The 24,269-nt window shown below is 42.6% G+C and overlaps 1 protein-coding gene across 1 annotated transcript; it reads left to right on the top strand.

The window, feature by feature from the left end:
- The first annotated feature begins 137 nt into the window (after positions 1–137).
- On the top strand, positions 138–20,260 carry ide (insulin-degrading enzyme). The gene is made up of 25 exons (XM_037465434.2): positions 138–282; positions 1,296–1,480; positions 2,213–2,420; positions 3,309–3,478; positions 3,839–3,961; positions 4,722–4,834; positions 5,801–5,963; positions 6,273–6,365; positions 6,514–6,605; positions 6,791–6,871; positions 7,018–7,121; positions 8,328–8,430; positions 8,938–9,060; positions 9,417–9,499; positions 10,227–10,371; positions 12,233–12,343; positions 12,490–12,610; positions 12,893–12,984; positions 14,720–14,831; positions 16,185–16,352; positions 16,720–16,992; positions 17,248–17,309; positions 17,861–17,933; positions 18,018–18,085; positions 18,498–20,260. Exons 1-25 carry the CDS (start codon positions 197–199, stop codon positions 18,591–18,593), a joined length of 3,048 nt encoding a protein of 1,015 aa, XP_037321331.1. The 5' UTR covers positions 138–196; the 3' UTR covers positions 18,594–20,260.
- The last annotated feature ends 4,009 nt before the right edge of the window (positions 20,261–24,269 follow it).

Below are 24,269 nucleotides of genomic sequence, written 5' to 3'. Positions count from 1 at the left end.
TTCGCCCCTTGCCTGTCATTATAAGTTTGTCTGGGTTATCATTGATTGTTGTTGTTATAACACGAAACAGTCAATGATATTGTCTCCGAATTGATGAGATGGATATTGAGTTACGCTCCGTTCTGTGTGCGATGGCTTTTGTCTATTTAAAAATGGCGCCGTAAAAGCAAAGGTTTGTTTTTCATGGGTGCAAAGTATGTTTAAGTGCATTAACCGAACGGCCCATTTTACAAGATATCTCCAGTCACCAGGCATCGATTTCTTTATTAAACAAGAGTTTAGGTAAGTGTTGTCAAGTCCAATGTCTTAATCTTTTGTGAAAAAAATAATTGCGTTATTTTCACACCAAAGGTAGGCTGGCTAGCAGCCGAACTAAAGCCGGTTTGCTGAGCTAACGTTAAGATGCCAAGCTAACGTAAGAGTGAAGCGGCTAGCTATGTTGCTACTTTGGGTGGCACTGTTAGCTTTCTTAAAACGGGATCTGTCCGCGGAGCTTCGGTATTTTTTACACTTATAATGCATTTTTAACAGCCGAGAACAAACGCTAACCAGAGAATTAGACAAATGAACACGACGCTGCGTGTAACCGCTCTCGTGTTGCTGGAGCTTATAGTGCTAATGTAGCAAGCTAACGTTAACGCCAGTTTGCCTTTATGAGGGGGATTATTGGATGTCCTCTACCGAGTTATGGTTGAACATTTTCCGTTATTTGGGCGAAACGCTTGTATTTGTGTTTCAAGTAATCACCCGATAGAACATCGCGAATAATAATTTCCTTTAACGTTAATAACTGGGACGTTACTTTACCGAATGCAGTTGCGAGTGGGTTTGGTTTGAGAGTTTTTAATAACTATGCCGTTTAAGTTATAAATAAAGACATTGCTTAATGTCATATTTGTCAACCTCGAGTTCGCTAATATCAGCTGCGTTTGTAGCGACGTTAGCGGCTGCATTTCCTTGCTGTGATAAAAGTTCTGAGTTGACACAGCTAACTTATGGCATCTGTTAAACCCCAGACACCGTCCCCTGTTCTGGCCTTCATGTAGTCTGTGTATATATACATATTTATAAGTATTGAATATGACGTTAAGTCGGTCATACACAGCGTTTAATGGAACGTTACGATGTTTGTCCCGAGGGGACTCTGTGCCTTTCCAATAAAAGAGTTTATGGTGTCCCGGTCAAATGAAAGTCCGCCAAGGACGTCATGTCGGTCTTTATTATAATATGAAAGTGGGAGAACGGAGTCCTTCACTAACTGCACCTCTGACTACTTGTGATTCCCCCCACTGCAGGCTGGTGTCCTCCTTGCCACTGAGAATGAACGACCCGGCAGTGAATAGGGTGGTTGGCGACATCATTCGGTCTCCTGAGGACAAACGGGTTTACAGGGGACTGGAGTTCACCAATGGCCTGAAGGCGATGCTCATCAGCGACCCGACAACAGACAAATCCTCCGCTGCTTTGGATGTCCATATCGGTAATTTCCTCACTATTGTCTTGGAAGTCATATATTTTGATGTGGCTTTAAACGTCACAGGGGCATTTTGAAATCAGTTGTAGAAAATATATGCGCAATATTAATATTTTGTACTTTTCAGATTACCATTGTTCAATGCAAAGAGTAACCTCTTGCAATGACCTGGTAGGCCCATCAATGCAAAACAGATACTTTCTGTTTCGCATTGATGCACCTACCAGATTTCTTAAGGCAGCTAATGTTAAATGTCATACATAATACATCTCTAATTTTAATCAAAATACATTTTTTTTACGGTTTCATATTCTATTTACTATTATAATTAATAGTGTCTCAATGGATTCTTTTGTGCCTTTACATGCAAAAATTCTGTTTTTTCTCTGAACAGTGACATTTTACCCGTTTTACCCAAATGTTTCCATGCCACATCTAACCTGTTTAGTTTTGTAGTGTCCAAGGTATACTACACGTTTTCTCTTAATTTCTTGAGTCATATTATTAAGATACGGTTACTATGTATTACTATGTAAAAAAGCGTTATTTGAACAACAAGTTAATAATGCAACTTCTAGTTGTAGTGCAATTACACATCTATGGTTATTTTCAGTCTTTCCCCTCCAGTCGGGCCAACTGATCTGGCAGACAATGGAAAGTTGTATCTGTGAACTTAAACCGGCTGCAGCTCTAAGGTTGCTAACTGATGTTCTGTGGCCGCTTTTCTTAAATTCTCAGGTTCATTATCGGACCCTGAGAACATCTCGGGCCTGGCGCACTTCTGTGAGCACATGCTGTTCCTGGGGACAAAGAAGTACCCCAAAGAGAACGAGTATAGCCAATTCCTCAGTGAGCACGCAGGCAGCTCCAACGCCTTTACTAGCGGGGAGCACACCAACTACTACTTTGATGTGTCCCACGAGCATCTGGAAGGAGCTCTAGACAGGTACATCCCCGTTCATTTGCTCAGATTAATTTGACCATGTACAGACCGTAACTGTTTTGTGTTAAATTGTATTTATTAAAATAGTTTGTTGTCTTTAGGACCCTGGTACGGCTTTGTGTGGCCAAATGATAGCCGGGATTTAGTCACTTGACATGAACTACTTTTATAGCCGGCCCAATTAGAGGTCTCCGCTCACGTGGCAGCTGTGGGGGTTTGCTGAAGGTAACCGGGGGGGTGTCGGAATTGAACCCTGTGGGATAAGCTTACCCACTAATAAGTGAATGATGCTCTTTGGAGGCATTGGTTTGTCTGCGGTAGGCTAATTTTTCCTCTGTGCCAGTGGATTGTTAAGGCCACCTGGACTGTAGTGGTAGGAAAGAACATAAATTAATATTAATGATGTTGCCTTGTTGAAAATAGATGAACACGGTTTCTGAAAGGCTCATATGCATTAACTGGCCCCATCATTTTAACCAAACCCTTGAATTAATATACTTTCTAGGCAGGCAGCATATATTTTTCAAGACATTATCTTTTTTGGGCAGATTAAAGACGGAGTTTGAACCTCATACTAAAAATCACACTATTGAAGGTTATGTTTGATTATTTAGATTATTGATCTGATTGAGCTGCTTTTTGTCAGATGACATGACTTTACAACATTCAACATTCTTATGCAAATAGATTATCTTTGTTTCCTGCTTTATGTTCTTTTGTGTCTACAAGTGGTTCAACCCAGAACGGCTGAGAAAGCACATCTGTGAATGTTGATAAATGATACGGCCCTAAGATCTCTTGACAAGGCATCTGAAAATGAATTACTGCGATACTGCTGTTCATCTTGAACCATGCCGTTGGCTCTTCCCTTTACTCTGTTTGCAATTGTAGGTTCGCCCAGTTCTTCCTGTGCCCTCTGTTTGATGAGAGCTGTAAGGACCGGGAGGTGAATGCTGTGGACTCTGAGCACGAGAAGAACCTGATGAATGATTCCTGGAGGCTGTTCCAGTTGGAGAAGGCCACTGGCAACCCTAACCACCCCTTTAGTAAATTTGGAACAGGTAGACAATGTTGCTTGGATTTTCTGTCTCGGTCATAAAAGATTTGAATAGTGGTTAATTGACAGATGGCGAGCAAGAAACTTGATGGTGTGCTTTACAAGATACTGTCAGTGGGGTCGTCATGAACTGATTTGTTGTCATTTACTGACCCTCAAAGTATTATGAATATTTCTCAATAAGACCACGCTGTCATTGGTCTGTGACCTTCTTTGTATTCTAGAAAGAGGAACGAGCTCTCTGTGCATCATTCTCCAATGTCCATGTTTTTTAAAGCTTATATTTAATGAACCATCCCGATTGCATCCCTTGTCCTTGACCAGCTCTGACCAATATTTTCTTGGTGTTTCATTGCTCTTTCAGGTAACAAATTGACCCTTGAGACCCGGCCGTCTAAAGATGGTATCGATATTCGCCAAGAGCTCCTGAAATTTCATTCTACGTATTACTCGTCCAACCTCATGGGACTGTGTGTGTTGGGAAGAGGTAAGAGTGTGCTACAGCAAGTCATTCACCACTTTGTGTTCATGGGCTTGATTGGGATGTTTCCAGTTTGAGTTGAAGTTATTACACATACCGATGGCAAATCAGTTGTGTTACTAAACCTCAGTAAAATTCCCCAAAACAACTGAATCATTGTAATGACTGAGTGTCTTCCGCCTGCAGCCGGTTGTAGTATTTTTTAAAGCTTAGTCTGTACACCAGCTGCCCTACTCCTCGTCTTTTGGTCTTGCATGTTTGTAGTCTCCTTTAGGATTTTCAAAACTGACGGATTTGTTTAGCGTCTGGTTTAACTCTGCGTGTGCCCCATTTGGCCGTTTACTTCGGCAGCCTCTACTGTCTTTCTAGTTAGGAGAAACTTTGAAAGCCGCCGCTTCCTTGTGTGAGAACGTCACCTGATTCCTGTGTTGCCCTCTTCAGTCGGTTTGCTATTAAATTAAAGCTGATGTTGCACTTCAAGCAAAGATGATTTTCTCAAAGATTAGCTCAATGTTGTTTTTTAACATTAATGACCCTGTGTTATAATGTTGGGTTATGACTTAATGTTATAATAATAAACACTTGATTTCAAGTTAAATTCCCTCCTTAAATCCCTCCTTAAATCCTCTGTTATACAGTGTTCACTTTAAAAAGAGCCAGCTCTAAATATGAAGGTCATTTTGGTATTCTTTGCACGCACATGAGCTAATTGTTAATTTAATTTGAAATCTATGCCTACCAATAATTATTTCCTCTATATCTACAGAATCATTAGATGACCTGACCGCCATGGTGGTCAAGCTGTTTGGAGAAGTGGAGAACAAGAATGTTCCTATCCCAGAATTCCCCGAGCACCCCTTCCAGGAACAACACCTAAGGGTGAGTCGGCTTCATATCACATGTTTCTCCCACTTTACTGTCATTTCTAAATTCTTTACACTAGGGATGCAACTAACGATTATTTTGATAATCGGTCGATTATCTTTTCGATGAATCAGATTAAAAAAACAGCATTAAAAAGCTTTAATTTTCAACCTTTTATTCTAAAACAGATGATGAGTAAACAGCAGCAGCAGCAGAGGAGCTGCTGGAGGCTCCTTACGTTACTCACGTCAAAACGGGACAATGTGGTGCTCTTGTGCCATGTTACGTTGACTTTTTTTAGTTTATTTATTGTGAAATGCTTGCACACCTTGGACAACTTAACTCAAATCAGACGTCTTTGCCTGCGCCATGTGACTCACAACAATTGTCGGCGCTGCTGCATGCTCTTTCCTCTGCGTCGGCTCGTCTCTTATTTTTTATTTTTGCTCCTCGCGCATCTCCACAACTGTCAGTGACGTAATTGCACAACGATAATGAAATTCGTTGCGAACACGTTTTAATAATGATTTCTATCGATTTCATCAATTCGTTGTTGCAGCCCTACTTTACACATTTACTGACGATACAATTTTTCCGACCATACCATAGTCTTCTAGTGTCCAAGTTTGGTGAACCTGTGCAAATTCTAGTCTCAATTTCCTGTTCTTAGCTGACACGAGTGGCACCCAGGTTGGTCTTCTGCTGCTGTAGCCCATCTTCTTCAAGGTTCCACATGTGCGTTTAGAAATGGTATTCTCCATTCCTTGGGAGTTTTATTTTTGAGTTACTGTTGCCTTTTTATCATCTCGATGCGAGTGTGAATGGTCATATCAGCCCTGCTATTGACCAATCCGGGGTGTACCCAGTCTCTCGCTTGATGTAGCCTGGAATTGACCCCAGACTCACCCCTCTCCCTCCCCGCAACCCGCTAGATAACTGACTAGCTCTGTTTTTTTTGTTTGTTTTTTTAAACTTATGCAGCAATTCTACAAAGTGGTGCCGATCAAAGACATCAGGAACCTTTATGTGACGTTCCCCATCCCGGACCTCCAGAAGTACTACAAATCCAACCCAGGACATTATCTGGGTCACTTGATTGGTCACGAAGGGCCCGGAAGTTTGTTATCTGAGCTCAAATCTAAAGGTATGACTTTGAAGTTGAGCATCTAGGCTCCTATTCCCACTTTCCTTTCACTTTTTGGCAAGCATAAAGGCTATATATATAACTTGTATTATGTTACTGAGGACAGACCGAGTTCAACAAGGTAACACCGAAATAAGCAAATGCCAGAAGCAGAAATTACATATTAACAATAGTTGGGGTTGAAGTGTTTTTGGCTGTATTCATTATTTTCTCGTTCCAGGGTGAGGTAAGGAGCCCTTATCAAGGTGTTCCCTGTTAAAAGTTATATGTACAAACAACTAAACTGACGAAATGATTCTGTTTTTGAAGGCTGGGTGAACACACTCGTTGGAGGGCAGAAGGAAGGAGCCAGGGGATTCATGTTCTTCATCATCAACGTGGACCTGACTGAGGAGGGCCTTTGTAAGTAGCACACTCGCCTGTACATGCATCAAACTCATGCTCTTTGCTCTCAGTTAGGATGATTTGCGTACGTAAATGAAATGTAGATGCTGTTCATTTAGGTACGTTATATGCAGAATGTATATACGTGTTTTATGTGTCGCTGCAGTGCACGTTGAGGACATAATCTTCCACATGTTCCAGTACATCCAGAAGCTGCGCACTGAGGGACCTCAGGCATGGGTGTTTGAGGAGTGCAAGGTGATTATTGTTTATTTAGAGGTAACATTTCAGACGGAGGTTGACCTGCTTATTTCTGGGTAGTGGGGAAACCAAGAGAACAGCACAGACTTTTGTTTAAGACTACATTCCTGGCAGTTGTATGCAGCTGTTTTAGGTGTTGGAATTTCACTTGTTACATTCAGCATCTCTTTTTCTCTCTGTAGGATTTAAACAAAGTGGCCTTCAGGTTCAAGGACAAGGAGCGACCTCGCGGCTACACTTCCAAAGTGGCCGGTCTCGTACATGTAGGTCCCCTCTCCGTCTGTGAAGGTTGTTTCCAGGGAGACAACGTGCAGCTCTAGTTTAATTTCAATCTCTTTCCACATACGTTTTCCAGTTGAATTTGCCCTACCCGAATAAGCTAATGCTAACATTTGTCCATACGTTTCAGTACTACCCTCTTGAAGAGGTTCTAGCTGCCGAGTACCTTTTGGAGGACTTCAGGCCCGATCTGATCGAGATGGTGTTGGATAAGCTGAGACCAGAACACGTCAGGTTAGTGCGAGAGCGTCACTCTCTGCTCATGGCATCCATTCACCCAGTCACAATCTCTTCAAACTTTTAATGTGATGGTGAATGTGCTCATGATCGTAACAGACTCCCAAATGCAACATAAATGTAATTTGTCAGTCAACACAAGACCGATTTGGTAACTGTGTACATCCACAGAGACCCTGTTACATTAGGACACCATCACTGACACACACACACTACTAAAGCAAGTGTGGCTACACATATCAACTGAAGTATTTAATAAGTTATCTGTCTTAATGTCATGCATATAATGCACATAAAACACTGCTCAATGAATAATAAATAACTGCTTTATGTTTGTAATATATTTAGATAATCAAAAACACTTCAGAGTGTTATAATCTGATAAAGCTTTGTGTGTGCATATCTGCGTCTTTTAATTGACTTGAAAAGGAATTCCAGACATCTTCTCAGACTTGGTTATCTGTGCAGCCTCAAAGGTTAGCTTTGATGTATCAAGAGACGGATACAAGTGCTTAGGAAGACATTTTCCGGTTCATGCTCTTCGGCAAAGTATTGAATATTTTTCAGATATTTAAAGCAGAGACTGCTTAAATCTGCAATCCGGTAGAGTTGATGGAAGCCATAGTGAACAAAGTCATTTATCTAAGAAACAACTAGATGACGCCGACTATTAACCTTCCAAAGAATATGCAAAGTGTCTTTTTCTAAATGTGTTTGGCCGGATTATATTTGTCACAAAGGAGGTTATAAACATCATACCCAAAATGAGATCCATGCAGTGTGAAAGAACAATCTTCTCTTAGTGTAGATTTAACTGCAAGTCCTTTTTACGGGGGGGAAAAAAAGTTAATTCTTGTAACTAGTCTGTTCCTTAGCACTTCTCAAGGAGGAGACTGCACGTCTCCGTTGGCTCACCCTCACAGTTTATGTGCCAGTCTCTTCCATTACTGAAGTGGCTGTTTTAACCTTGCTGTCTGGCCGGCGCTGTTTGCATGGCGGTGTTTCAGCGACAGTAAAGCACGTCAGGGTAGCGTAATTAAAGTCCCGAGTGTTATCATCCCACTTTGCTCGTCAGTTTGAAGCAGACAATATGGTAATGAATAGCTATACAAACAAAGTGCCAGTGACATCTCATCTAGAAATATCCAATCACCTCTGACAGGTTTTTTGTGCCAGGGTAAAGTGGTTCTCTTTCTGCTTCAGAGTTGCAGTGGTATCAAAGTCATTTGAAGGGCAAACAGACAAGACGGAAGAGTGGTACGGCACGCAGTACAAACAGGAGGCCATCTCTGAGGAGTCCATTGAGGTGAGTCTGCAGTCATAGCTCAAGTCCATGCACTAATGTTCCATCACCATTAGTTATCAGCTCCTTTACTCTACACAGGAACAACAACATGTACTTCATATGGAAACCCATACTTCACACCTGCAGCTAAACATTCTACTTACACCATCTCTTTCCCCCCCCCTGATGCTACAAGGTGAAGAACCACGTTGTGTAGAAGTCAGCATTGCATTTTGATGCGGCCAAGTATCCGTGGAAATAAGAATTGTCTAAACATTGTCATGACGTGTTCGAATATGATTTTGTATGTTTTCGTTTTTGGTGAGAAACTTTAAGAAATGTTTTCACGATTCTATTAAATGAGACAAAATGACGTGTCGAACTTTTAGGTTTCCAACACACTGCTATCGTATCGGGAGTCCAACAATGGTTCCTGGACGGGCTTCACTCCAATCACATACAAATCCACCCACCATCACACATAAAAAAAGGGTCTGACTGCCTTCTTGTTGTACCCCTGTGTTTCAGAAATGGGCGAGTGCAGACCTCAACGGCAAGTTCAAACTGCCCATGAAAAACGAGTTCATCCCGACCAACTTCGAGATCTACCCTCTCGAGGCCGACTCCCCATCAGTACCCACTTTAATCAAAGCAAGTTTCTTCCAAGCACAACTCCATCAAATCACTTAAATTGTGGTCGCGCACATCTGCTATGCTTACAAATGCTAATGAGGTATTATGATTGAGACGCTGTTGCTGCTATGTCAACTCAAGATCAGAGGAGCTAAGATATCCACACCGGCGTACAGTCCGCTGTAAGGAGACTCCAAGAGTTTCTCTGTTGTTGCTCAACGGCTCCACGTTTGATCTGCTCGTATCAGTCATTTTGTGGAGTTTATGGTTAAGCAAACACTCCCGTTTCATTTCCAGGGACTCCAATGATCTCTGGCCAGAATCAATTTGACTGTGAAACTAAGTTGCCTCTGTGTGGTGTTCATGTCTTCCAGGACACGGCTATAAGCAAGGTGTGGTTCAAGCAGGACGACAAGTTTTTTCTTCCTAAAGCGTGTCTGAACTTTGAGTTCTTCAGGTGCGTAACTAACCGCAAACCTTTTTAGCTCAGATGGACCTTTTTTAAGGTAAAGTCCTCACCAATTAATCAAATTTGTACTGGTAATCGTTACCAAAAGAATGAAGTCACTAATGCAAGGCGTGTGAACAATTGAAAGGAAGTAAAGCTCAGTATTTCTGAGTAGTTTTTGATGGTTTACACCCCTCTGGTCAGAGTCTTATTCCATCTTGTTCAGCGCAAAAAAAAGCGAGCAAACGCGACACAAATCTGAAGTTGAAGGACGTTTCACTGTAAGGATTAAAAGCGGGTTAGCTGCTCCTTCATTATGGCTTTTTGCTTTTAATCATATGGTTCCATAAACTGGGATATGCTGGATGTGCCGGTTGTTAGTCAATGGAAATACTGTCAAACCCATCTGGGTGGATCAATTCATAGGTTGTAACAAAGTGTAACTAGTTGGGAAAGTTTTCTACCGTTTGAATCTAAATGAACTTCGGTCAGTAGAACTTTTTAAAAATGTTGCCTCTGGGAGGAGCCGGTTGGTTTGTTCGGTAGTAGCAAACCGTCCTGTGATCCTGTATTTTTTTTCATATTTGACCAACAGACTCTCCCTCAAATTGCCTACAGACTACAATTAATAGTTTGTGTAGAGGCAGATTCTGAACACAACTGGTAATTCCTTCTGCTAGAAAATGTAAGCTGTAGAGATTTTTCAGTGCTTTGACCAATGCCATTTTCTCCACAGCCCCTTTGCTTATGTGGACCCATTGCACTGTAACATGGCATATTTATACCTTGAGCTCCTCAAGGACTCCCTCAACGAGTATGCATATGCAGCCGAGCTAGCCGGCTTGAACTATGACCTCCAAAATACAGTCTATGGGATGTATGTAAGTATCCTCCTCCCCTCCCCTCCCAATCGTCCTCAGACTGTGCTGCTGTGGCGAGTTTAGACATTTCTGATATGTCCATTGTCAATAACGCCAATCTGCCTGACCGTTTGAAATGTAACTTGTGGTAGAAGCCGTTCAATATGTTTATTTTTTTAAAAGCAATGCTTTTCTGATCCATTTGAATCCAGAACTGACGGGTCAGTCCTTTTTTACCCTTTTCATTCATCCACCTCACGCAAAGCCCTCACCACTACTCGGTGTCATTTTTTTTCTTTCTCGCGTTGTCAGGCATTGGATTTATCCTTTTCTGAGTAAGATGTCTTACGGTTAATAGAGGGTCATCCCATCAGGGGAAGTTGCGAATTCCAACCTTTTTTTGGGGGGGGGGGAACCCCTCATATTCAACACATTTTTTGTTGTTGTTTTCTCTCTTGCATTAGTCGCTTTCTGTATGTAAATCCCTGCTCTGCAACATGGCGTTCTTGCTATTCAGGCTACTGAAGGATGAGTTAAATGAGTATACATATGCAGCCTGCCTGGTGTTTGGCGTAGCCTTGAAGCTGAATGCCATCCTCGTAAGTAAGCCATTGGAAGTCAGAAGGGGAGTGGGGAGGCATTGGCTTTGATCCTGTGAACTGCTGTCTGTCATACTGAGCACTGGCTGCTTTCATTGAAAGGCTGATATCACAGATTAGTTTCAGGGTAACGACGCGGCGCGTCCACGGAGAATGAGAAATAGACCAGACGATGGCCTCATTTTACCCACTCTTTCTAATTATTGTTTTGGCCATTCTCTCGCTTCTAATGGAGTGTCGTACTGAGAGTAGATGACAGAGTGGGTCCGTCGGAAGACACGAGGAACAAAGCCAAGTGATGCATATTATCTGGAGTAGTTCTCTGAGGACATTGGAAGTAGATCCGTATACAGGGAGTTTGGGGTACGTGGCTACAAGCTACTTTCCCCATCAGACAATTCTTTGTTCTCCCGATTTATGAATACAGTATTTGTGTCATTCAGGGATTCAACGTTGCAAAGTAGAAAACTTAAACATAAGATTGCAGCTGGTTTGCGGTTTTCTAACAGCGGCTGCCGTGCGTCCTTGACGCCATCGGTAGTCGTGTACCGGGCTGTACTGTTGAGTCCGTAGTCTTGGTGTGGCTGGCCGGGCTTCTCGTTAAGGTCAACAACGTTAGAGATAACCTTTTAACGGGCAGCACCGATGGCATCATCAAGCGCCGAGGAGTGGGATGTGTGTGAGAGCACAGCCATGTAGCCAGAGGTTTTGCTGAGTCATGAAGGGCTGTGAATTTCAGATGACGCTGCAAGGAATAGGCTTTAAATAACCATGACTGTTCTTTTTAAACCAGTGCGGTGGCTTCTAAACAATTGCCTGACCTCGTGAGCCGAGCCACGTCACACCCAGCTCTGCTCCTCCTTGCGTCCTGAGCCGTGCACCTGCTGGGACATATTGGCTTTCCCTCAGCAACGTCCAGAGTATACGCGTCATTTGGGTGCAACGGTTCACACAAACTATGACTGAGAGCAAGCTGTACCCAGCATGCTGTTCAGCACTTAACACAACACCTGATATTGTGGCAAACAACATCAAGCCTTTTTTTAGATTGAACTCAATTGGAACATTCAAGGCACATATATATATATATATACTGGATGTTCTGTCATCTTTTATAACAGGTGATTTTTGTCTAGAGGAGGGGTGGGTTTTTCTTGACATTCGTCTGGTCAGCCATTAATTCCACACCAATAATCAAACGGGTCAGAACCTAGTTTCAGGCAGGCCTCATCTGTACATGTGTCGCTAACGTGCCGTCCGTCCTCATCCGCTGTGTGCCGCAGCTCTCCGTTAAAGGCTACAGCGATAAACAACACATCCTGTTGAAGAAGATCGTTGAGAAGATGGCGAACTTCGAGATCGACGAGAAGCGCTTCGACATCATCAAGGAAGCGGTAAGCTCCCATTTCGATCACTAACGACTTTCAAGTTTTTGAGCACACAAGTAATCCGGTAACCGCTGTAATCATTTTGATTCGCACGCTTTTTGATTCAGTTTCTAAAATGTTGAACTGAATTTGCCTTCTCCTTCTTCCTGCAGTACATGAGGTCTCTGAACAACTTCAGAGCCGAGCAGCCTCACCAGCACGCCATGTACTACCTCCGTCTCCTAATGACCGAGGTTGCGTGGACCAAAGATGAGCTTCGAGAAGCTCTAGATGGTGAGGACGGTTCTGTCATTAACCTGCTGGGTCCAAACCTCACCAAAGTCTCCAATTGCCCCGCTGTGTTTCCTTATTGGTGTCCTTTCCCACTTTGGGGTCTCGTATTGCCTAGTTTGATAGTTAGTGTTAGTGTTGCTGCTCTTCACAGTAAATGGTAATATCAGGAATGTTGTGCGGTGAAATTAACACACACACACACACACACCAGTTACTCCTCATAGTTTATAGCAGCTTGGGATATTGCTCTTTGTTTGATGTTTTCCGTGATGTGTATTCCAGATGTGACTCTCCCACGCCTCAAGGCCTTCATACCGCAGCTGTTGTCACGGTTACATATTGAAGCCCTTCTCCATGGTAACATCCCCAAGGAGGTTTGTCACTTTTTTTTTCTCTTGGTTTTTATAAACATTTGGTAACGTACACATCTATTTACAAAAAGCATTTTTCGGAGTGAATGTTGACCACTTTTCTTACACTCAAACCTTCCCCACATTATCTCTCTTTATCTTGCCTTCCTATGATACCACACTGGATATTACACTAGCAATAATCCTCTCATAAGATCCTGCCATCAGGTTTAATTTTTGTTGAGGTTCCAGCTGTCACGGAACCCTCTTCCCGCCTCATAATGATAACGGAGTCACAGTCTGTTTGAGAGGGAATGGTTCTCACCAGTTGGAGGAATGAGCTGTTTTTTATCGTCAGTGTTCACCTCCTCTAATAATGTTAATAATAATAATACAACACATTTTGTATAGAACCTCTACAAATCCTGCAGCCCAAAGTACCTCACGAGAAAAGTCAATTATGCAGGTATTTAAAAGGAATGGACTATTTAAAAAAAAAGATACAATTCACAACTGATAAATATAATATAAATAACTATAATTAGTTATAAAAAAAACTTGACTTTTTTGTGATTGATGTTCTCTCACAGACCGTTGGTGCATAACTTTGCATCAACATGCGTTTTTAAGAAGGCACTTTTGGTACATTGTTGTTGCCAGACGACGGTTTGTACTAAACTATCGAAGCCCCTAAAAAGAGAACTGCCAGAGTAAGAAGTGCCTGAGCAGGTTAGCAAAGAAGTCTTTAATTTGAGGCTCTTTAATGACAAATTATGTAGTTGTTTCAATGGGAAATTTGTACTTACTAATGTTGGTAAAGGAGGTAATTAAGGCGGGGAAACATTGATTTAAAAAAGTTGATTACATCCTTGTCGTTATGTTGCAGACCGAACCCCATTACCGCACACATACCTCATTTATTTAATTTGTTCCACAAGCCCAATTTATTTATTCAATTCACTTACTGCACCAGCACCCAAGTCCGGCCAAGTTCAGTTTCTCCTCTTCAAGATATTTATAATGTTTGTGCTCATCCACATTTTTTTTAATTCGAGTAGCATTTAGACTGGATATCTATTTTAATTGATAATTTTCCAATTATCTGCAATATCACATACACATTTTTTGGATATCTTCAATCCAATTGTCATGAATTTAATTTCAAAATAAAGCATTGTCATTTTGAAAGTCCCACAAAAAAAAAATCGAAATGTCATTACAGATGTTTAGAATTGGCATAGAAATAATGCAACTTCAGATATTCAAAAGACATTTGTGGAAGATAAAGACAGGCTACAACTGGTCACATCACTTATGACTAGTAAGAAGTGTCTTGTGGATATGTAAAAAAAAAGTGTTTTTCTCTTTGTAACAAATACAATGTATTCAAGATTATTTGACCTGTAAGGCCTGGTACATTTGGAGGCTAAACTGAGGCCTATCTCTTTATCAGGAATGCCATTGTGGATGTCTGAAATATGCTTTTAGACCAGGCCATTGAATCACAGATATTTCTAATATCCATTCCCATTGAAGGATAAAACCGCTTTCTATAATGTGATGCATCTGCTATTTTGACTTAGAAAATAGTTTGAAGATGGTTGAATTATGTGGGTTTATTTTCTGCTGAATATTAAAAACCTGAGGAAGCAGTGCATAGTCTCTGTTGTGGACCTTATGTTCTGGGTTAAATTACTAATCACTACCCAAAAGAGTCTTCTTACACTCTGATTTCTCTCCTTGTCTCTCGTCTCGCTAGTCTGCTCTGGGCATGATACAGATGTTGGAGGACACGCTCATTGAGCATGCTCACACAAAGCCCCTCCTCCCGAGCCAGCTGACACGCTACAGAGAGGTTCAGGTTCCAGACGGTAGGTTCTATACACCTCCCCTCCCATTCACAATCGCACACCCTCCGAGCACTCTCTTCATCATAGCTTGCCAGTCGTGGCCGTTTCCATGGCGACCATGCAGAGGGTTCCTTGCACGTCATCTCGACTTGATTAAGTTTGACATTGCTCATTTCCTCCCAAGAAACCTAATCGAGGCGGACTGGAAATGGACGTCACTGGGTGAAATGCAAACACGCCTTCCACTCAGTTAAAAGATGATCTGTGCATCGGCCAAGCACCTTTGATTACATTAGGAGAGTGGAGTTATGTGAAGAGAAAAACCACCTGGAGACGTCCTGCGTCTCACTGAGGGTTTTTCCAGGCACCAGGGTGCCACTCAGACTCAGGAGCAGGACTCTCCTTCGGTTGTTTTCAACACCGATCGGATGAATGTGTAACATTATCAGATTGGCAATAAACACAATTGAGTTTACAGCAATGCTTCAACAGTTCGCTGAACATTGGCATATAAAAACGTCAGTAAAACTTGAGTGTGATGTCAAACCCTGTAATCGACCCCACGGATCAACAAGGGGCCGTTACTACATTCATGTTTTCTGTAGCGAAGACACTAAAAACTGACCTGCCTTTAATTTATACAGTCCCAAAAGGATTGATTGCCTATTTAAAGCAGTAAGTTGTGTAATGAAGCATTGGGATGTGCAAAACAGCCCAACATGCTTACTGTTACTTTTCCATGCAAGTGTTAGTAAAAGCTATGACATGTTGGGGACTAATGGACGGGAAGAGGTCAGGGCTGAGGACACCCCGGATACCAGAGCCAAAGTGTGAGCATGTGCACGAGGTCTGTGCTCCACGCAGCCTCATGGTGTCAAAAGAATGTTTTCACGGTGCAGGAATGGATGGCTCCTATCGTCCTGTATAGTTCTCGGCATGAATGCAGCCCAATAACACAATACACTGGACCACTCTGCTACCAGTCATCTCTCTGCTAGCTTTTTATGATCTAAATTTAATCCAGAAATAAAATCCAAATGCTCGGCACACTCTTGTCCTCGATTACCTCCCCGATGCCACCAAAGTCTACTCAAGCGTGATTGGGCAATACAACTGGAAAGCTGAACTTTGCCGTTACTGAATGTTGACCCTTTTACCTGCGTATCCTGCCTTCATATACAGCGAGCTGTTCTGTTAGATAGAAATATAATCGGTTCGAGACATTTCAACATATTTGATCAAACACACCTTGCAGTTCTGCCATTAGTTTCACTAGTATTTGATTTAACAATGATTGTTTTTCTGTTTTGGCTGACCTTGAGAGCCCAGCTTGTTTTTCTCCTTATCCACTTAACATCCTCCTGCTGCTCTCAGGTGGCTGGTATGTTTACCAGCAGAGAAACGAGGTGCACAACAATTGTGGCATTGAGATCTACTACCAGACCGACATGCAGAGCACGCACGACAACATGCTGCTGGAGCTCTTCTGCCAGATCATCTCCGAGCCCTGCTTCAACACCCTGAGAACCAAAGAACAGCTGGGTGAGAACACAGGACCAAGAGCAGTGTTGTAGTGCTTACATTTAGCAGCTAGCGTTTTCTCAATCTTTACGATTAAAGCTTCAGAAAAATGCCTCAATAATAATATTTTGTACCTGGGTTTTAGTGAAAGTTGCTGATGTTTGTCCTGCAGAATGTATGACAGTAGTTTTATTGAAAGCAGTGTCGTAATCTTTGTGTCTTAATTTTCAACTCACGGTCTGAGACAATAAAAATAATGTGTCCTTGTAGTAAAATGTTTCTGAAGCCCCTTCACAGGCTCAAGTATACGAGGGGTTGCTAATGGGGCGTGCAGAAGCCAACATGCCTGGTCATTCCTCTCTGACCTCCCCTCCCCTCCCCTCCCCAGGCTACATTGTGTTCAGTGGGCCCCGGCGGGCTAACGGTGTGCAGGGCCTGCGCTTCATCATCCAGTCGGAGAAGGCGCCCCACTACCTGGAGAGCCGTGTGGAGGCCTTCCTCTGCACCATGGAGAAGGCCGTGGAGGAGATGGCCGACGAAGCCTTCCAGAAACACATCCAGGCGCTGGCCATCCGCCGCCTGGACAAGCCCAAGAAGCTGTCCGCCGAGTGCGCCAAGTACTGGGGAGAGATCATCTCTCAGCAGTATAACTTTGACAGAGGTGAGGCCTCGGAGAAGTGCCGACACCACATGTGAAATATATTTCAGACCTCTTTGATGGTGCGTTGCCTAGAAAGTATGATACAACTTGGTATTCTGGATGCTGCCAGATGTGAGCACCATGTTGCTGAGATTGGGATTGTGATGCAGGATGAATGACTCTGACCAACGATGCAGTAACAGATTACTGCAGTGAAGGAATAAGCAGCTCACGTTAAACCCTTTGAAACAACCTGTTTTCCCTGCTGTGCTGCAGATAACACTGAAGTGTCCTACCTGAAGACTCTGACTAAGGAAAACATCATGCACTTCTACAGAGTAAGTTAAAAAAAACGTTGTCTTGTCATGCCTCAGTTAGTACAAACCATTGTCTATTTATAAATATTTTAGTATTATTTCCTCTGAGCCGCTCCCTGAGCTTTATTTCCCCGTTAGAGGTCTTTGGGGAAAGTTCCTTATCCTCTTCAATGGTCCAAGAACCTAAAATCTTACATTAGGAGGTCTAATCGTATCTTTGACATGAGATGATTTGTGGAAGGCAATTCAAGTTTCTCCCTCTTGATCTCTGACTGGTCGTATCAATAATCCAGTCCCATTTCACGTTGTGGGGCTTTTCATCAGATTACTCTGAAGGTTGCCAAGTTGTTATGGAAGTTACATTCTGGCTCTTTGGCTTGATTTCGATCCTATTGCACCCCATTTTTATCCTACACCAAAGTACAGCCTCTCTGAGATGTGGGACTACTGTGAAGCTTTTCCATCAATTGTTTGTGATTTTCATCACAAAGAGCAACATTTAGTGATGATCCCACACACGTGTCTAAACGTTTTCATACAGACAGACTGACTGGTTTTGTGTGTCGCTGCAGGAGCGACTGACCGTCGAAGCCCCGAAGAGGCACAAGGTGTCCGTGCACGTCCTGTCCAGAGAGATGGACTCCTGTGAGTACTCCTTCTCCACATGTTGGCTTCATGCAGTCAGAGGGCACGTTCAGTGTCAGGCTGACCTGTGTGTGTGTTTAACAGGTCCGATAGTGGGGGAGTTCCCCGCTCAGAATGATGTCAACCTGGCCCCTGCTCCCTCCCTGCCGCAGGTAACGCTCACGCTCCTGTGTTTGTTTACCAGACCATTTGCCAGCTAATAAGAAATGTTTGTTGAATATGTTAAGCGAAGAATATGTATAATTCATTATGTATGTTCAAGACATGTATAGAATATATATATATGCCATATGAAAAAAGCTGTTTGGCTAGCGGGGCTGGAGGTGCTGCGTTGGGCTAACGGCGTTCTGGGGCCTGAAGACGCCTCGCTGGTCCTCAGTGTCTAGATGTCTAGTCAACTAAAGGTTGACCAATAGAAAGCTGTAGCTGAGAACGTCGGGCCTGGCAAAAACAACCAACACTTGATTGAGCTCCTCTCCAGGAGGACTGCTGACACCATGTCCCACAAAGTGGACGTTACAGGACAGTGATGTGAAGTCTGAACATGGTTTGTCTTTGTTTTAGCCGACGCTGGTCGAGGACATGACGGAGTTCAAGAGGAGCCTGCCCCTCTTTCCCTTGGTCAAGCCTCACATCAACTTCATGGCTGCCAAACTGTGAGGTTCACATGCAGCTAGGGGGCCCTGGGAGGGGGCGCAACTGCGAAGGACCCCCCCCCCCCCCCCGCTCTGTTTCCCACCTACACCCCACCCCTCTCTGCCCCCCATCAGGAAGACTTTAATCTGACTGATTGTGTGCGTGTTTTGTGTTTGCCGGGTGCATTTGAATGTGTGACTGTGCACGAGTGGCTGGAGCCACTAGAAGAGATGCTTGGGGGGGGGGGGTGTTGTAAGTGTATTAGAATCCTAAAGGTAGCCATGGCTGTGGTGACGTCTCTGAATCACAGCGCCGTGCGTTAGAGGTAATAGGAACCAGGTAAACTATAAGACGAGGCCCCGCCCCCTTCTTATTGAGTCCAAGTACAGATTTGAAGCCGCAGGATTTGAAGTATTCCGACCCGCTGGTTTGGCGACCCGGGGGCCTCAGGAGCTAAAGCCTCTTATTTGTGGGACATGTATGCGTTGCCATGTAACTCTGTGAGGCACCACAGCTCTCCTGAAAACCCTAAAAGACACTCAGAACCTTTTATTCAAATTGTTGCATTTCTCTATAAAATTTGCTTGGTAGTTATGGTTTTAACCTGAGGGGGGGGGGGTTGCTTGTAAACTGTTGGGACCCTTTTGAGGAGCTGCTTGAAACGGCTAAACACAAGAGTTAATGGTTTTTAGTTTAATTTTACTATATATTTACAGTAGTATGTAATTCATACACCTCAGGGGAACCTCTATGCTGTTTTTTAGAAGTTTTACTAATGACGGATTCAAAATAAGAAAAAAGCCCTTTATGAGTCATCAGGCTGCTTTGTTTGCCTCGTGGATGGTGATCAAATAATAATTAGCATCTCCCAAGTCATTCTTGTAAAACTGAAGAAATGACAGAATTTCTTTTTAATGTCGTAGGCTCCAGTGAGTTTGTCATGATTCGTTCCCTCTGTGTCTGCAGCAGCTCGTGCCTTTCTGGGATGGGGGGGGGGTTAGTTTATGGCTGCATTGGATGTCGCTGACCCGGGTCAGAAATGCTGCGTCTTTTATCGGATCCTTTGCTCTGGCTCTTTTTTTTTAATGTCTAAAAGGGTTAAAAAGAAAAACATCTAGAATGAATTTTAATTTTTCTGAACATATGCACTTCTCTCGCTGAGCAATAAACTCGATGTGGGGAAGGAACTGTGTGAGAGGCCGGCTGGGTAGTGATGTCACACGAGCCCAGATGTGCATGTAATGACTTGGTCCCCCCCCCCCCCCCCCCACGGCTCAATTACCCCCCAAACCATGCTAGATTTAACTCATGATTTGGGCCGTGGAAAGGGAGGGTTTCCGCATCAATTATTTGAAGTAACAAAAAGGCTTTATGAGCTTTTGCGGTTCAAAGAGAACCAGCAGCAGCAAAAGTCTAATTCTGGTCTGACAGGCGGAGCTTCACGGCACCGAGGACGCGGTCTACGGCGTTTTCATGCATCTGCATCACATATCACGCTGGGATGAGCCACGCACCTTATCTTGTGAGGTACCTCGTGATCGTTTTACATTTAGAAAGGCAGAAGCATATTTTAATTTCTGAATGTCTTTGGAAGCTCTAGAGACTGACGGGTGAAACAAGAGTGCTGGCATTTTGAGTTTTTCTTTTTATTGTCTCCTGTGTGTTTCTGATTAATAAACTACTGAATGGAACTGTGTGTGTGTGTGTGTCTGTGTGTGAGAAGATCAGGGCTCTTCTGGGAGGAAGTGAGATCAATTTGATGTGTACATCACTTTAACATCTTCAAAGCAGCTACCCATAGAAAACGGCTCCTTATCGCACTGAAAGAAATTGCATTCCACTGCAGTTTTTTGGGTTAACGCATCAGTCACAGCTGTCCTTTTAAGACCGTTCTTCAAAAGGATGTTCAGAGGAGAACTAAAGGGAAACGGGCTTGTTGTGAGCTTTCTTTATGCTAAAGTCGTTGGCCTTAATAAACATAACAGTCTGAGAATTCATATCAAAATGTGAAGCATAAATTAAAGCTCATCGTGAGAAGACCAATCAACAAGCTTTATGTAACCAGCTCTTGAACCTTCAATAACAACTTTATTTAAACACAAAGCCAGGGTTCAATGTTCATGGTTATTGTTTTTGTCTCGATAAGGAAAGTGGGTCAGACATGTACTCGCTCGGAGTCGATACCGATTGCCCCCGAAGTTTTGTTTGTGTACATCTGGCTCCCAGAAAATGGGTCAGCCATCTCTTGCAGGAATATATTCTTTGTGTGGCGTTTACATTTGTATTTACGCCGTTTACCTGGAGACGTCAGGGAGGCTCACTGAGGCTGCAGGGTGGACATTGGACCCTTGCGTTCCAAATCCAAAGTACAAATACTAGAAGAAATCCGGATTAAGAAATCGATTAGTTCGTACTTTTTAAGAAAGATTTCCCTCCCTTAAAATTTGATGCGGTTGAGCTCTTGTTAAAATCTTGTGTTGAATGGTACATTGCAGAAATATGAAAAACACAGTCACTGATGCTACCTGATCACATGATTTGTTCATCCTATGTTTATTCATTCAATATTTACTAGGGCCGGGACTTTAGCGCGTTAATTACGATTAATTACAATGTGAATTAAGATTAATTAATTACACAAAAAATAACACATTAAACATTTTTTACGCATTTTTACACTTATTTTTTGCACCGCGGAACGTTTCTCACTGGATGAGTTTCGGAGGACCGATTATACTGGAGCACCAACTAGCGTTCATGACTTCAGACCACAAAAACCACAGTGAACATGAACGAAGAAGCTGACGAGACCGTGTCGGGTGGCCCCGTGAATGGAAAATCTTATAATAAACACACGGATGGAAGCGTCGATAAGAGTGTGGTTTTCGAGTCCCGGCCCTAATAATATATATATATTATATTATATTTTGACCCAACATATTTTGACTTTTTTCACAATATTTTTTTTCCCATGACATGACTGGAATGATCTTAGATGGAGCAACCTACACGTCCCTGTCACTAATGCCAAATGCACCAAATTTCTGTACTTTAAACCTTATCTGGGTTCAACCCTCAAGGGACATGGTGCTTCTTCCTAAATCCTTTTTTAGTTTTGGGTAACTGACATTTATAAAAAATCATAATGGGATATTGCCCCGGAGACGGATTGGTGCATCTTGGAGGATCAACCATGCTATTCATCCTTCCTGCATTGGTAAAGGCACAAGTGAGTTGAATTTGAATGTAACAGAGAATTGGAGGGTGGATGCACTAAAAAGGGTAAACAAATCTACACCCTGTGCCAGACTGTCAGTTTAAGGTTGTCCACAGGATGCCCTGAAGTAGACAAACATGTGATTGTCTTGAAAAATGCCTTCAGAGGCTGTAAAGTTTCATGTCAGTGTGACCGCTGAATGAGACACATCTGCTCATCTTTACTGACTCATCCGGCCTTTTCTCCCGTCAAAAAGGTGGAACCCTATAGGCTATGTAGCATGGCTAATAAGTGATAAAAGCTTAATTAGCAATTAACATCAAATTTAGTCAATTCATCATCCAAAAGATTCTTCATCATTCTTGACAATGCCATCATAACTCAAGTGAACGCGCCTTGTGTTTCTGCATAACCCCCAGGGTTCACTTCTCTGAAACAACCAGTGGGGACAATGCCCCCACAACTACCTCCGCGGTAGTGCGCTCAAGACTTGGCAGGAGCGGGATTTGAACCCACTGGCGGCGCTTACAGAGGCTTTCGGCTCCTTCTTGCACCCCTACACTACCAGTCCTGGTCACATTTTGCCAACTTTGATTCTCCTACTTAACCTTGAGCATGTGAGCTAAACCTCAAAACTCTTTTTAAATGCTATTTCCACATCTGGGCTTGAACCCACAACCTTCACGCGGGGGCCAGCCGTGGATAGCTGGCATTCACTGACAGACAATCAAATTGCAGCTTTATTTTCACAGAAGACCGTAGTTTGATTCCCGGACGGGGAGAAATCTTAATTTATTTTCATTCATTTGCTTTACAACAGAGTGTACACATGAACTGTTTTGTACTTTTTTGTTTGTTTGAAGAAAAATAAGCCTTGTTATCATTGGTCATTTGTGAATACCTGGCACTCACTGACAGCCAATAAATGTGCATCACTGTTGCCACTGTCTAAGGTGCTGAAACACCTTGTCCAAGGCGCTTTAAAGCTATTGTTATTGTGCTTGTTTCAGCACCTTGCACTGAATTGTTCTCCTGGACTCTGGGGCAAAGAGACACATGAATGATGAAGAGCTTTTTTACAAATAAATTAATATTTACCTCACTTTGCTGTCTGCTGGTTATCACTATTTTAGTGGAAAGAGTTTGTCCTTTCGCCCTCTCTATACACACCTGGCTGTACTCAGGTGATGTCTCAATATAGTTAATGTACCCCTGACATAATCGTTTGCATCATCATGACAATCATTTTAGCTATTTATCTACATGTAAACAGTATTTCATTATGATCAGCATAATTTGATGGGTGGTACAATGATTAGAATTCACTCACAGGATGTAATGAAGCTAAAGTTCAAACCAGTGTAATTGCTTCAAAACTCATTGATGACATGTAGACAGCGTGAATTAGATGTATTTATTAAACACAACAGGGACATTCCATGTTGACTACAGAGTATTGTAAGTCCTGTCTCCTTCAGCATGTCCTTCTGCTCACTGTGTTTATAAAGCAGGAAGTGGAAAGCTGCTCCATCGCTTGTCTCCTTCCTGTCTACAAAGGTCCAGTTGGTGAGGACAGCAGGGGCAGAGACGGACAACGTGGCATCTATAAAAACAGAAGACAGAGTACAATAAGTCCTTCTGACCTACAGAATCATACACTTCTGTGGGTAAACATATAATTTAATGTAATAGGACGTGACCTACAAGTTAGTTACTTCTAGTTAATGCTGAATTGTTGGAAAAACTTAAATAATGTTTTGTCTTTGTTGTCTAAGTAATATTGACTTAGACAACAGAGAGACTAACGTGTCTCTCTCACCATGTGTTCATGGTCTGCTGATAGTCAAGATGTTTGTGTGTCAATGTCCAGATGATCTAGAGTGAACTTGTGAGGTAAATGTGTGTCCTAAGGTGAACAGCATGAAGGCATACATTTAAGGATTATTACCATCACTCTGTGTTTCCTAAGGCCTTTTTAATCTTAAGTTTTAATGTTTATCTTCCAGCTACATATTCCAGTCCTTGGGAAGAAGACCTTTGAGTATCATCAATGCACCACTTGTTTGTGTCTCCCGCTTGCAAGTATTATTCAATAAATGTGCTGTTTAATGATTTACACCGGTGTCTTTCACAATTATTACTATTGATAGTAAGTTGACGCAAGAAGGTAACTTTACATCTTCACTTTACTGCAGCTGTACACTAGAATGCTCCCTAGATTTAGTCAGAAAACAGTGCACTGGTTTCTAATTGACAACAATGAAACCACTTTGAAGACTTTGATGAACACTATTTGTGAATATTCTTAGGATGCAGGTATAGAATACACAGTTTACAGCAAACTGGCGGAACTGTAAGTGATTGAGTATCTTCATGTGGTAGAAACAAAGAATTAAAAGAGAGCAAAAGTTTACTCACAGCTCTGCACTTGATGCTTTGAAGGAAAGATGGTCAACATGGGCCTCCCCAGCTCCTGCTCTTCA

Source organism: Pungitius pungitius, chromosome 13, assembly GCF_949316345.1.
Source record: "Pungitius pungitius chromosome 13, fPunPun2.1, whole genome shotgun sequence".
Classification (NCBI taxonomy): domain Eukaryota; kingdom Metazoa; phylum Chordata; class Actinopteri; order Perciformes; family Gasterosteidae; genus Pungitius; species Pungitius pungitius.
The sequence above is the reverse complement of the archived record's forward strand: the minus strand, read 5'-3'. Positions and strand labels throughout refer to the sequence as shown.